The 13,801-nt window shown below is 40.8% G+C and overlaps 1 protein-coding gene and 1 pseudogene across 3 annotated transcripts; both read right to left on the minus strand.

Annotated features, from left to right (window-relative positions):
* Positions 1-2,395: 2,395 nt before the first annotated feature.
* LOC113925437 lies at positions 2,396-3,782 on the minus strand (annotated as a pseudogene). The gene has a single exon (XR_003520996.2). The product of XR_003520996.2 is annotated as an elongation factor 1-alpha 1-like (transcript).
* Positions 3,783-5,002: 1,220 nt separating this feature from the next.
* Positions 5,003-9,587, minus strand: NDUFC1 (NADH:ubiquinone oxidoreductase subunit C1). Of its 2 annotated transcripts, XM_027600080.1 has the most exons (4): positions 9,441-9,587; positions 8,795-8,898; positions 6,646-6,723; positions 5,003-5,162 (listed from the first exon to the last, which is right to left on the minus strand). In XM_027600080.1, the coding sequence occupies exons 1-3, from the start codon at positions 9,541-9,543 to the stop codon at positions 6,664-6,666; spliced, it is 267 nt and encodes an 88-aa protein (XP_027455881.1). In that variant the 5' UTR covers positions 9,544-9,587; the 3' UTR covers positions 5,003-5,162; positions 6,646-6,663. The 2 variants fall into 2 exon arrangements, with proteins under 2 accessions (XP_027455881.1, XP_027455880.1); XM_027600079.1 differs by lacking the exons at positions 5,003-5,162; positions 6,646-6,723 and adding an exon at positions 7,926-8,070 and having other exon boundaries at positions 9,441-9,574.
* Positions 9,588-13,801: the final 4,214 nt, after the last annotated feature.

Raw genomic sequence — 13,801 nt, forward strand, 5'->3', positions numbered from 1 at the left:
GCTGAGCAGGGAGCCTGATGCGCCACTCAATCCCAGGACCCTGGGATCATGACCTGAGCTGAAGGCAAATGCTTAAACACTGAGCCACCCAAGCGCCCCTGATTTTGATCTGATAAAAATCTTGACTGTATTTGACAAAGGATTTTGTCTGCATCTTCCTTTTTATGGAAACTCTCTTACATTATTACTAAAGAAACCATAATTTGACCACAATTCCTCTTGGGAATTTAGAATCAGAATGATTCTTGTTTGGCCCAACTACACTCTTCAACTAAGATGTAAATCTAGTAACTACTGACGGTGGCCTATTACAATATGAATTAGGTTAGAAAAGAAAATTGGGTAAAGAAAACAGCAGGGCTAAGAGCAAGAGTCTTGGTAACATTTGAGTTCCAGACCCCTTATTACTGGGCCCAGGCGCATTCCTGTTTTTGGTGTCTGTGGGTCACTCTGCATCCTCATAACCTTTTTTTTTTTTTTTAGCTTCACACAGTTTGAGTTAGATTTCAGTATTTAACTTAGAAAGCATTTCCACCAGTGCCGCTATATGCACAACTCTAGGTTACTTGAAGAATAATTTACATCTGTGCTATCCAATAAAGCAGCCACCAGCCTCATGTGGCTATTCAAATTAATGAAAATGAAATATTCAAAATGCAGTCACATTAATCACATTCCAAATGCTCAATATCCACATGGGGCTAGTGGATAGCAGACAAAACATTTCCATCAATACAGAAAAGTTCTTTTGGACAGCCGGGTCTTCAGGAATGGCTCCCCCTGGAGTCATACAGGCATAGTCAAGATGCAAGTCCACACAGGGTAGCTATGTTTGCAGGGCCTGACATACAATTGACACTGTTTATAATTTATTTCCAACTGAGGTTGCCAGTTTCTGGAATTTCAAGTGTCTTAGAGTTTTCTATTCCCTTTTGGCAGGTGTATTTTTAAATGTTTCTTTTAGTGGAATGTGCCTTGATTTGGGAGTTGATACCTGACTTCTTGTTTTACCATGTGAGTACATTAGTTCCCCATGGCTGCTACAACAAAGTGTTTTAAAACAACACAAATTTATTATCTTACAAAGTTTTTTTTGTTTTTGTTTTAGGTGAGAAAGCCATCACAGTTCTCACTGGGCTAAAATTAAGGTGTCAGCAGGACTGTGTTCCTTTCGGGAGGCTCCAAGGGAGAATTTATTTGACTTTTACGTTCCTTGGCTCTTGGCCCCTTTCCACCTTCAAAGCTAGCAATGGCCAGCTGAGTCTTTTTCACATCACATCACTGACACACTCTTCTGCTTCCTCCTTCCACTTATAAGGACCCTTGTGATTTCACTGGGCCCAACCAAATAATCCAGGATAATCTCCCCCTTTAAGTGTCAAATTTAGTGATTAGCAAACTTAATTCCATCTGTAATCTTAATCCCCCTTGGCCATTTAATCTAACATATCACAGATTCCAAAGAGTAGGCAGTAGTCATCTTCCGAATCTATCACATCTACCACAGTGCTGTTGGGCAAATCACTCTTCACCTCCCGTTTTTTTTGTGTGTTTGTGTGACAATATAACAAGTTTACTGCATGTGATATAATACAAATCTTATATGCAACATAATGACTTTGGTATTACAGAATTTAACCTGTTTTGTAACTATCTTGTGGTGTTACTCTTTGCTAACTGTTCTGTGTTGCACCAACAGACCCCTTTTCCCCATAGCTTTTTACTATTAGAGTTTCTTTCCCTTAGAAAAGGTGAAAATGCTCACGTTCCCACCCATGAAAAAAATGTTAACCCAAATTTAAGTTTCAGCATATTTTAACATTAGAAATAGGGTCTGTGCAACACCTACTTTTACCTGAATAGTACTATACAAAAGGTTACAGTGTTGACCAAAAGAAGACACAGGTTTCTCATTAAACTTTTGTTTTAATGGGTCTCAAAATTCTGTGACAGATTTTTGGTCAAGTTGTTTCTATTAAAAAGTACTGATTTTAAAAACTAATAACTTAGGGACGCCTGGGTGGCTCAGTCGGTTAAGCGTCTGCCTTCGGCTCAGGTCATGATCCCAGGGTCCTGGGATCAAGTCCCACATCGGGCTCCTTGCTGAGCAAGGAGCCTGCTTCTCCCTCTGCCTGCCTCTGTCTCTCTCTCTCTGATAAATAAATAAAATCTTAAAAAAAAAAACAAAAAACTAATAACTTAAAACTGCCACACACACACAAAAAAAAACATGGTCCGCAAAACATTCTCCTTTCCTTCTGAAGGTTTTACGGTGCATTGTTATCATTAACCAGTCTTTTACTATTAAACTTGAATGGCCAATTGACACAAACAGTTCTGAGACCGTTCTTCCACCCCTGATTAAGACTGGGGTGGCCGGTATTGGGGATAATATTCATTTAGCCTTCTGAGCTTTCTGGGCAGACTTGGTGACCTTGCCAGCTCCAGCTGCCTTCTTGTCCACTGCTTTGATGACACCCACAGCAACCGTCTGTCTCATGTCACGAACAGCAAAATGGCCCAGAGGAGGATAGTCAGAGAAGCTCTCAACACACATAGGCTTGCCAGGAACCATATCAACAATGGCAGCATCACCAGATTTCAAGAACTTGGGACCATCTTCCAGCTTTTTTCCAGATCGACGATCTATTTTCTCCTTCAGCTCAGCAAACTTGCAAGCAATGTGAGCCGTGTGACAATCCAGCACTGATTTGGCCTGGATGGTTCAGGATAATCACCTGAGCCGTGAAGCCAGCTACTTCCATTGGTGGGTCATTTTTGCTGTCACCAGCCACACTGCCACGATGAACATTTTTGACAGATACGTTCTTGACATTGAAGCCCACATTGTCCCCAGGAAGAGCCTCACTCAAAGCTTCATGGTGCATTTCAACAGACTTTACTTCAGTTGTAACATTGACTGGAGCAAAGGTGACCACCATCCCAGGTTTAAGAACACCAGTCTCGACTCGGCCCACAGGGACGGTACCAATACCACCAGTTTTGTAGACATCCTGGAGAGGCAGACTCAAGGGCTTGTCAGTTGGACGAGTTGGTGGCAGGATGCAATCCAGAGCTTCAGGCAGTGTGGTGCCACTGGCATTCCCATCTTTACGGGTGACTTTCCATCCCTTGAACCAAGGCACGTTAGCACTTGGCTCCAGCATGTTGTCACCGTTCCAACCAGAAATTGGCACAAATGCTACTGTGTCGGGGTTGTAGCCAATTTTCTTAATGTACGTGCTGACTTCCTTAACGATTTCCTCATATCTCTTCTGGCTGTAGGGTGGCTCAGTGGAATCCATCTTGTTAACACCAACAATTCGCTGTTTTACACCCAGTGTGTAAGCCAGAAGGGCATGCTCACGGGTCTGCCCATTCTTGGAGATACCGGCTTCAAATTCACCAACACCAGCAGCAACAATCAGGACAGCACAGTCAGCCTGAGATGTGCCTGTAATCATGTTTTTGATAAAGTCTCTGTGTCCTGGGGCATCAATGATGGTCACGTAATACTTGCTGGTCTCGAATTTCCACAGGGAGATATCAATGGTGATACCACGTTCACGTTCAGCTTTCAGTTTATCCAAGACCCAGGCATACTTGAAGGAGCCCTTTCCCATCTCAGCAGCCTCCTTCTCAAATTTTTCAATAGGTCTTTTGTCGATCCCACTACATTTGTAGATCAGATGACCAGTAGTGGTAGACTTGCCCAAATCTACATGTCCAATGACGACAATGTTGATGTGAGTCTTTTCCTTTCCCATTTTGGTTTAGGTTGAGCGGTGGTTTTCACGACACCTGTGTTCTGGCGGCAAACCCATTGCGAAAAAGTTCACCTCCGGTTTTTGCATTTGTATAATTAATGAGATTGGTCTGTATAACCCCTAAGGTCCTTTCCAGCTCTACCAGCTAGAGCTCCAAATTAACAAAAGTTTATAGTATTATATCTGGCTTTTAACTGAATTTGCATTAATTAATCTGAAATAATGTTAATTCTGAATTTATGTTCAGAAGTGACTTCCAAAGATATTAGGCCATGAATCTCCCAGAATAAGTGTTGGCCACAGCCCCAGACACACACAAAACCAATTACAACGCAGTAAATCTTTCCACTTAATGTCAGAATGCAGACTTAAATAATGAATTTTCAAATGTGTGGTACACTGTTTAAATCACAAGTGAATGAAGTGGCACATAAATAAATTTTAACTGATACACAAGAAAGCCTCCCCCCCCCACCACCCACAAGAAAGGATTTTGATGAGGGATAAATGAAGTGTATTTTATTTTGTGTCTATGAACCCTCTCTCCTCTTCCCCCTTTTCTTAGAGTTTGCTAAGTCATATTACAAAAAGGAACAACAAACGGGTGCCGTAACTGGTGAGTAGAAAAGTCATCCAAATGGCAATCATTCAAATTCAAGGAAATGGAGTCAGAACAAGCTCTAGTAATAAAAGCATTCACCTTTCCTTTCTGACTTACCAGAATGGCTTCTCTAGAAGAAAACAGTATTTGGGTTCTTTAGTATTTTTTTTTAAGATTTTATTTATTTATTTGACAGAGAGAAACACAGTGAGAGAGGGAAAACAAGCAGGGAGAGTGGGAGAGGGAGAAGCAGGCTTCCTGCTGAGCAGGGAGCCCAATGCGGGGCTCGATCCCAGGACCCTGGGATCATGACCTGAGCCGAAGGCAGACGCTTAACAACTGAGCCACCCAGGTGCCCCGGGTTCTTTAGTATTTTGAGTAATAAAGTAGTTCTATCACCCTGACACACTCAAGAATATTTGGAATAGAAATTAAAAGTTGATACAAGGGAAAAAAAAGTTGACATAAGGAGTAAACCCTTCAGCGGTGATTTTTAATTAATCTCCTTAACAAGTTTTCTTACCAATGTGTCCTTAATTACCATTGACCCTGTTATCAGATGGTACTTTCTACATCAAAATACTTCTAATAATATACTTTAGAACTGATGTTCACTACATAACCACAACATATATAATTTGAAGAATACAGAAATATTTTTATTTTTTCATTTAATGATGCAAAACACAAACGCTGATTTGACATACATGCACATATAACTTTTTCTCTCACGTTTACAACTCAACAGATTGGTGAATCCAAAGGAACTAGTATAATCACTATATGGAGCATACCTACAATGAAGAAGAAAAAAAAAAACTATAGTATTAACTAGCAGAAATAATATTAAAATTAGACCATTCTGAATAATTTCTGGGCATCTGGGAAAGTTTAGAAAACAAATCCATAAAGAGTATCAACCCTTCACTTATTTAAGTTTTAGCAAAAAATATTTTATGTGACCTATAAGAGAGTAGCAAAAGCATATCTTATTCAATGTTTATCTCTTGATTAGCTGACTAAAGTAGTGACAGCAAGGTGATATTAATATGAAAAAAGAAATGAAAAATTTAGATAATCAAACCCTAAAGAGCTGAGTTTGAGAGTTGTTAAATATTAAAAACAATCATATGCTAGTGATTACTATTATCAAGCAGATATGCTACCTATTTTAATCAACCTAATTCATGAAAGCTGAGATTTATAAGAGTGATTTTTCATTTTACAAAAGGACTAATATAGAATTTCTTTAAAAGGATTTTCAGAAATATACGTATTTACATATATATATTGACATATAAAATAAACTCATTCTTTTAAATCACAGAGCATGCAGAGTATAGTATTTTGTTCACAGCCGGATTTTACTAGGAATTGTCCAACTGGGTGTTAGTTGAAGTGACAATCATAGTGAAATGGTCATACAGTAAAAGATTTACCAATCTACTGCCCTTATACCTTTATCCATTCTACAAATATTAAATTACCGGTAGGCCCAGGCACTGGGCAGTTTGCTGAGTACAGTACGATTAATAAAATAGGGTTTCTGTTCTCATGGAATTTACACTCAGGTGTCGTATATAACAGATACTAAGAAATACATACACAAACCTGTCTTCAGTGTCTGAAGTCACTGTGTAGAGTACTATTAGATTTACAAAAATGATATGATTTTGGTTTCATTCTTTGTTTTTTTAAAGATTTTATTTATTTGTCAGAGAGAAAAAGAGACGGTGAGAGTGCACGCGCATGCACGCACACGAGCAGGGGGAATGACAGGCAGAGTGAGAAGCAGGCTCCCCACTGCGCAAGGAACCCGATGTGGGACTCGATCCCAGGACCCTAGGATCATGACCTGAGCCGAAGGTAGACGCTTAACTGACTGAGCCACCCAGGCATCCCAATTTTGGTTTCATTCTTAAACACAACTTTCTTTGAACACAAAGTATAATGATTACAAATGATGCTAAAAAATGATTATGCTGAGAGATGCTTCAGCTAAGGTATTAAAATTCATAAATTTATCACAGGCAGGAATATCAGTGCTAAAAAGTACAAACTCAATAGAGGCGCCTGGCTGGCTCAGCTGGAGGAGCATGCAACTTGATCTCAGGGTTGTGAGTTCGAGCCTGACGCTGGGTGTAGAGACTACTAAAAAAAATAAATAAACTTAAAAAAAATATAAACCCAATTAAAAAAACCAACCAAAATACATTATTTAGAAAGAGGTCAAATTAACTTGCATAATTAATTAATCCTATAAAACTGCATACTTACCATATTAGTATTTCAAGTTTATTCCAACCCATTTCTTCTTTTATACTCTAAAACATCTTCATTATGTTGTTTGATGAGCTAGAAGTAGGTAACAATTAAAATTAGAAATGTAATCTTCCTGGCAACTTAAAGAGGCTAACCAATGATACTTATATTTCGTATATAAGAGGTATACAAGAGGAATAAGAATGGTAAATTTTAAAAGAATTACAATGATTCTAGGGGTGTGGGAGGGCATGGGGGCACTGGGACCTGGCTTGCTTTTCTTTTTCTTTTTTTTTTTTAAGATTTTATTTATTTGTCAGAGAGAGAGAGAGAGAGAGAGCACAAGCAGGGGGAGTGGCAGGCAGAGGGAGAAGCAGGATCCCTGCTGAGCAAGGAGCCCAAAGTGGGACTCAATCCCAGGACCCTGGGATCATGACTTGAGCTGAAGGCAGATGCTTAACTGACTGCGCTACCCAGGTTTCCTTCTTTTCCTTTTTTTTAAAGAAAGTTGGGTTTTGTTTTTTTTTTTTAAGATTTTATTTATTCATTTGTCAGAGAGAGAGAGCACCACAAGCAGGGGGAGTGGCAGGCAGAGGGAGAAGCAGACTCCCCACTGAGCAGGGGGCCCGATGTGGCGCTCGATCCCAGGACCCTGAAATCATGACCTGCGCCCAAGGCAGACGCTTAAGGACTGAGCCACCCAGGCGCCCCCTTACGATTTTAAATTCAACTTCTGCCAAATAAATTATTTCATTCAGTGGATAATTAATGTAATAGAATAACTTACCATAGAGGAGCTAAACCAACACAACCAACCAGAACTGAGTATTAAATGAGGTCCAGGCTGGTTGCTGGGTGTGGCATACTTCTAACCTTAGAAGTTTGATACTGTGAGTGACCAATCCCATCCCCCAACTATATGTGTATTAATTAGATGTCATGGGAGATAGACACTTTCTTAGAACCACTGTCTGACAGAATATGCAACCAAAACAATGGTTGATATGGGGTGACATTTGCTGCAATCAAAGATCCAATTTCAGTAAGAGTTCTCAGCAGCAATCAAGCTTTTTTTGGGCAAACTTTAAATTAAAACTTCATTATGACAAATATTATTTTAAAAAGGATTAGTTACTGTTATGTTGTAAATGACTTTCAACATCTCTTACTCCTTATCAACAAGACTTTTTTTTTTTTTTTAAGATTTTATTTCTTTGACAGAGAGAGAGCACAAGCAGGGGGAGTGGCAGGCAGAGGAAGGGGGAGAAGCAGGCTCCCTGCGGGGCTAGATCCCAGGACTCCGGGATCATGACCGGAGCCAAAGGCAGATGTTTAATGACTAAGCCACCCAGGTGCCCCATCAACAGCCATTTTAATGAGAAAATCCAAAATAAGAGATCTAAGAATTGGAGGTGGGAGGCAGTGGAGAAAGCTCCTAACCTATTAGAGACAAAAGAAAAAATTTTAAATACTAATATAGCACACAGACTTTTAGTCAACTTCACGAAAATTTATCTACAGAAAGGCAGTATTTCACAATGGTCTATAGTGTAATGCTGAAGTCAGGGAGAAGTGGGTTTAGCAAACTAATTTCCCCAAGCGTTTTCTTTATAAGAAGTCAACAATAATAGTACCTACTACACAGTGTTGTTGAAAAGATTAAATGAGTTTTTACACGTAAAGCATTTGGCATACTGCAAAGACAAAACAAAAAGGCTGCTACGCACTAAGTATAATTTCCAACAATGTATTTATGCAAACATTGATTAAAATCTTATGTTTTGGAAGTCTAGTGGGACTTAATTTGTATAGCTTGTCCACTGATGATTTGTCCCTATGGTATCTGGAAAAAAAAAAGTGTCCTCATAAAACCCAACCAGCCTCCATCCTCATTAGCAAGTAAAGGACAATTAATAGTAAAATTGCCATTCATCACAAAACCATGCTCATTAACAATGAATGAGGTAAGTTTCAGCCTCATCATACTTTCTCGATGCTGCTGAAATCTTTAATACTTCTTTTTAGTCTTTGGGATTTCCGTTATACTTTTCAATTACATAAATATCCAACTGGATGGGAGATAAGCTCAGCAACAATCTCACACTGACATTTCTCCTCCCCACTGTGTTGGGGTCGCACGACATCAAGGTAGTAAAAAACTCACATAGATCCACAAGAAGGCGGAGGTGCCCAAGGTCAGTCCAACTTTCAGCCAGTCAGGTCTGTCATGTGGCGGCTCCCGAATGTAGAACTTTGATCGCGCTGAAGCTGAAAGGGGACAGTGTAAATCGATAACGTATCGCCTTGTACTGAAAAACCTAACATTTATGTGTGTACTATTGCATTTAATTCTCTCTTCAACCCCTCTCTCCCCCGCTTAAACAGCCTCGGAAACAGAGGTTCAGAAAGGTCAAGTTAACTCGCCCTGAGCCACCGGCACAGCCAAACCGAGTGGCCCCTGTCCTCCAAGACGCCCTCAAAGCCTCGTAAACCGGCTTTTGCCGAGCCTCAGATAACCCTCGAGTTGGCGGGAAGCGGCACCGAGAGGGTCTGCAGGACCCAATCTGCGGCGGGTTGGTGGGGGGGAACCCAGAGTCCATTCGTAGAGACCAAGAGTTGTCGGCACTAAGAGGAGGGTCGGCGGTGGTGATGGGGAGCCTAGAGTCAGGGCTGGGATCTGGGACGCAGGCCGGCGAAGGTCACTGCAGGACGAGCCCGGGCCCAGACGCCCCCTGCCCCCGCGGGCTGGGTTCACCCTGGGAGTGGCAGACAGTAAGGTCGGGTGGGCCTGAGCGGAGAGGGACACTCACAGCCGCTTGGGAGCCTGGCAGGGGCCAGCAGCTTGGAGAACGGGCGTAACAACGCGGGCAGCGCCATCTTGCCAGGCAGGGCTCCGCCTTTCCGCAACCCCATCTCCCCTGGAGTCGGCGCTCACCCGAGCGCCCCCTGGCGGAACGAAGTGCGGGATACGCTAGCTACGCAGCCGCGCTACTAAGTAGAGTTGTTAACTCGAGAATCGTGGTTATTGCCTGGTGCTCTAGCTCTCCTGATCTCAGCATCCCTTTGTAAAAAGGGGTTTGGGAGGAAATGATTAAAAGGGGGTAAGGGGTAGTTTATCCATTTCGCTGTCCCATGAGAATCTCAGGCCCCTGCCCCAGGGATACTCAAGAGGGGTAGTGGGAGAAGGAAAGCAGGCTTTCCCGCAGAGCAGGGAGCCCAGTGCGGGGCTGGATCCCAGCACCCTGGGATCATGACCTGAGCCGCAGGCAGACGCTTAATGACTGAGCCACGCAAGAGCCCCTGAGATTTACTAAAATCTTGCTACATGAGCCAGAAAACTGAAAAAGGAGTGCTGTGTTGAGTAACAACTAGCACTTTGAATTCTGTGTTCCAGACACTGTACATTATGCATCCATCATATGGTTTACATGCATCATCTCATTTCATCTTCACAACCACTGCCTGGTATACCTTATTATCCTCAGTTTACAGATGAAGCTCAAGGGCAACTTACTCATCCAAGGTGACATACCATATATCAGCTCGGGCTCAGGATCCCACAGCTGGGGAAGGTGAGATTCAGACTAAGGTCTTCTGACCCCAGATCTAGTGATCCTCATTAGCCCACCTAACAGACTTGGACAGTCCCCTGAGGCCATGAGCTGTAGAACAGGGTTCAAAGAGTCAAGTTTAAAACGCCATTCCTGTAGACCATTTTTTAGCTTTTGATTTTTAGGCAAATTACTTAATCTCTCTACACCTCAGTTTTATAGCTATAACATAAAACCTATTCTATATGGTCCTTGGGAAGCTTAGAAAGTGTCTGGTAGTTGCAAACAACTTGTTTTTGCCGGTCTACCAAAGACATTGTACTGACAATAGGTTTTATCTTTCATAATTGAGCCAGATTTTGTGCATTCACTTCTCAATTCAATCTGATGTCTAAAGATCATGTAAACATATGTATATAAGTAAAAGAAATAATGAATTTTAATAATTTAATTCTTTAAACTTAATGCCATTTAGGATCATTTTAAAAGCACAATGTTAGCAAATCTTTTCTCCCTCTATATTTTCTTTTTCTTGAAGATTTTATTTATTTGTCAGAGAGAAAGAGAGAGCAGGGGCAGGGGGAGCAGTAGGGAGAGGGAGAAGCAGACTCCCCGCTGAACAGGGAGCCTGATGTGGGACTCGATCCCAGGACCCCGGGAGCATGACATGAGCCGGAGGTAGACGCTTAACCGACTGAGCCACCCAGGCATCCCTATATTTTCTTTTTAAAAAAAAATTTTTTTTTAAGCTCTATGCACAATGTGGGTCTTGAACTCACCACTCCATGATCAAGAGTAGCATGCCCTACTAACTAAGTGTCCACTTTTATATTTTTTTAGCAATATTACTGGAAAAAAAAATTGACCAAAAATTGACCAAAGAGTAAAATAATGTACTATACTTTCTGGTTCATTTTTTACATGCAACTGACGGCTACCTGGATTGCTAAACTGTGAGTCACATTATAATTTGTAACCTAGTTTGAGCCTCCTAGACTCATGCTCAAGTAAGCAAACCACCCAACTAATATGCTGAGTCAGTTGTTGGTTCTCAACTTCTTGTCCATTCAGCAACCTGACAGTTGAATATTCTTTCTACATCATCCCTTGGAAGCTTGTCCTGACACAGCTTTTGCTAGTATCCAACAAGTTGAAACAGAAGTCATATTTAGTCAGAGCATACAGAGCCAGTTAGTAAATTACTAATTTCAGTACTGCTGTTGGAAAAAGGTTGGTTTGTACTTTTGGTCCCTGTATCCTTTTACTAGTGTATATTTTAGGAAAGTGATGAAATATAAGCACATTCCTCTCAGCATGTTAGTTGATGGAACCCTACACTTAGAGTAGGCAGCTGTAGGTGAAACTCCATCTTGTTGAAGCAATTCCAGCGAGGAGCTGGTAGCTATGATATTTTGATAGAAGTTGCTACATGACATTCATTTAACCACTTCCAGAATTTGAATGCTAAAACTTTCTTTATGACCCAGGCAAAAGGAGAGAGGATTTGAGTTAGCACCTAGAAAACCACAGTTCTAGTCCCAGACTTTTCCACTAGGCAACATCTTACTCAGCTCACACTTCTCATTCCTAGGGAGGGTTAAAGAAGAGCAAAAGTTGAAAACAGTATAAAATATAAGATCACTACATACATGTTTATTGATTTATGATGCATGAAAATATCATACGTCAAATTCAGGATCTGAAGAGGGATGCAGTTCCTGATATATTGGCAAATTTTTAAAAAAAAATTTATTTATTTTTTAAAAGGTTTTATTTATTTCAGAGAGAGAGACAGAGGATGAGCAGGGGGAGAGGCAGAGGGAGAAGCAGGCTTCCCGCTGAGTGGGGAGCCCAATGCAGGGCTCAATCCCAGGACTTCCAGATTATGACCTGAGCTGAAGGCAGATGCTTCACCGATTGAGCCATCCAGGCGCCCCATATCTGCAAATTTTTAAAAACGATTTTATTTATTTATTTGAGGGAGACAGAGAGAATGAGCAGTGGGGAGGGGTAGAGGGAGAGGGAGAAGCAGACTCCCTGCTGAGCAGGGAGCCGATGCAGGGCTCATGTTGGGCTTGATCCCAGGACCCTGAGATCATGACCCAAGCTGAAGGGAGAGGCTTGACTGACTGAGCCACCCAGGCGCCTCAAGTATATGCAAATTTTTATTTAAAAAACAATCAGAAGCAATCACAAAATGTTAACATTTGTTAAATCTGGGTGACAAATATATAGACTTGTTTTATGTTGTATTTTTTTTTAAGATTTTATTTGTTGGACACAGAGAGACACAGCGAGAAAAGGAACACAAGCAGGGCGAATGGGAGAGGGAGAAGCAGGCTTCCCGCCGAGCAGGGAGCCTGATGTGGGGCTCGATCCCAGGACCCTGGGATCACGACCTGAGCCGAAGGCAGACGCTTAACAACTGAGCCACCCAGGCGCCCCTTATGTTGTATTTCTATAAAATTTAAATACTTAATGATTAAGGCATAAAAGTGTCAATAGAGAACATCTTACATATATGGAGATGGAGAATTTTCACTCTACATATCCCTTTTGTAGAATTAAAGTTTGGAGGTTATTTATTTATATATTTATTTATGGTTAATTTTTTTGTGAAGAGGCACTTTGGCAATAGTGATATGCAAATACTTAGGGTACGATGAATGAAATAACCATCATCATCATCATCACCACCACCACCATCCTCATCGTCTGTCATCATCCAGCCTTGGATATGTTAATTTCCTGCATAGCTGTCATTCACAGCATACAGGTTAAATAGGATCTGTCAAACAGTGTTGATCTATGAGAGCAGGTATTTTATTATTGAGTTCAGGCTATCAAGTCATGGACTGTATGGTCCAATTGTTATCTATTGGTGCATTTTAACTAGGAAATGACTCAGATAAATGTCAATGCAAACTAGTATTCACTGAGTCTTAAAAATTTATTTGTTACCAGCCAAAAAGAAGGTAATATTTGCCAAACTATATTGTTGTCTCATCTATTCAGGGACTCAGCCTTTGGTGGGGACTACTGTTTGTTTCAAACATCAGAAATTTTCTTCCCTCAAGAGGAAAATATTATATTATTTAAAGGAGAAATTTAGAAAACCTTAGCAAATAATACTGCTGTAGGAACTTCTGGATATGAAGCCAGAGATTTGGAAACCAAAGTTGGTAGTGAAGCTAAAATTATCACTGTAAGTTAGATTAACTTTTTTACTTCTTAATAGCTGAGATGGTTGAAAGAAAGACCTCTTGGGGGCAGTGAAGTTCAAACGTTATCATTGAATGACAACTGTTTTTATGAATTCTATGTTTGTTCTTAGTTTTTTTTTTTTAAGGTTAAAAAACTGGCCTTATTCCAAAACTCAAACATCTGTAGATACAGGTTTCCTGTAGATGCAACTTTTTTCCATGAAACTTTTGAACAAAGATAACAGAATTTGAAGGAATTGCAGGATCTGATTCACAAAACTTTACTGATGATCCAGGCAAAAGAAGAGGACATTTGAGATAGCAGCTGGAAAACCCAAGCATTAGTCCCAGATTTTTGCAATGGGAAACATCTCACTCACCTTACACCTTCTAGGGAGGATTAAAGAAGTGCAAGCT

This window comes from Zalophus californianus, chromosome 2, assembly GCF_009762305.2.
Source record: "Zalophus californianus isolate mZalCal1 chromosome 2, mZalCal1.pri.v2, whole genome shotgun sequence".
In the NCBI taxonomy this organism is placed as follows: Eukaryota; Metazoa; Chordata; class Mammalia; order Carnivora; family Otariidae; genus Zalophus; species Zalophus californianus.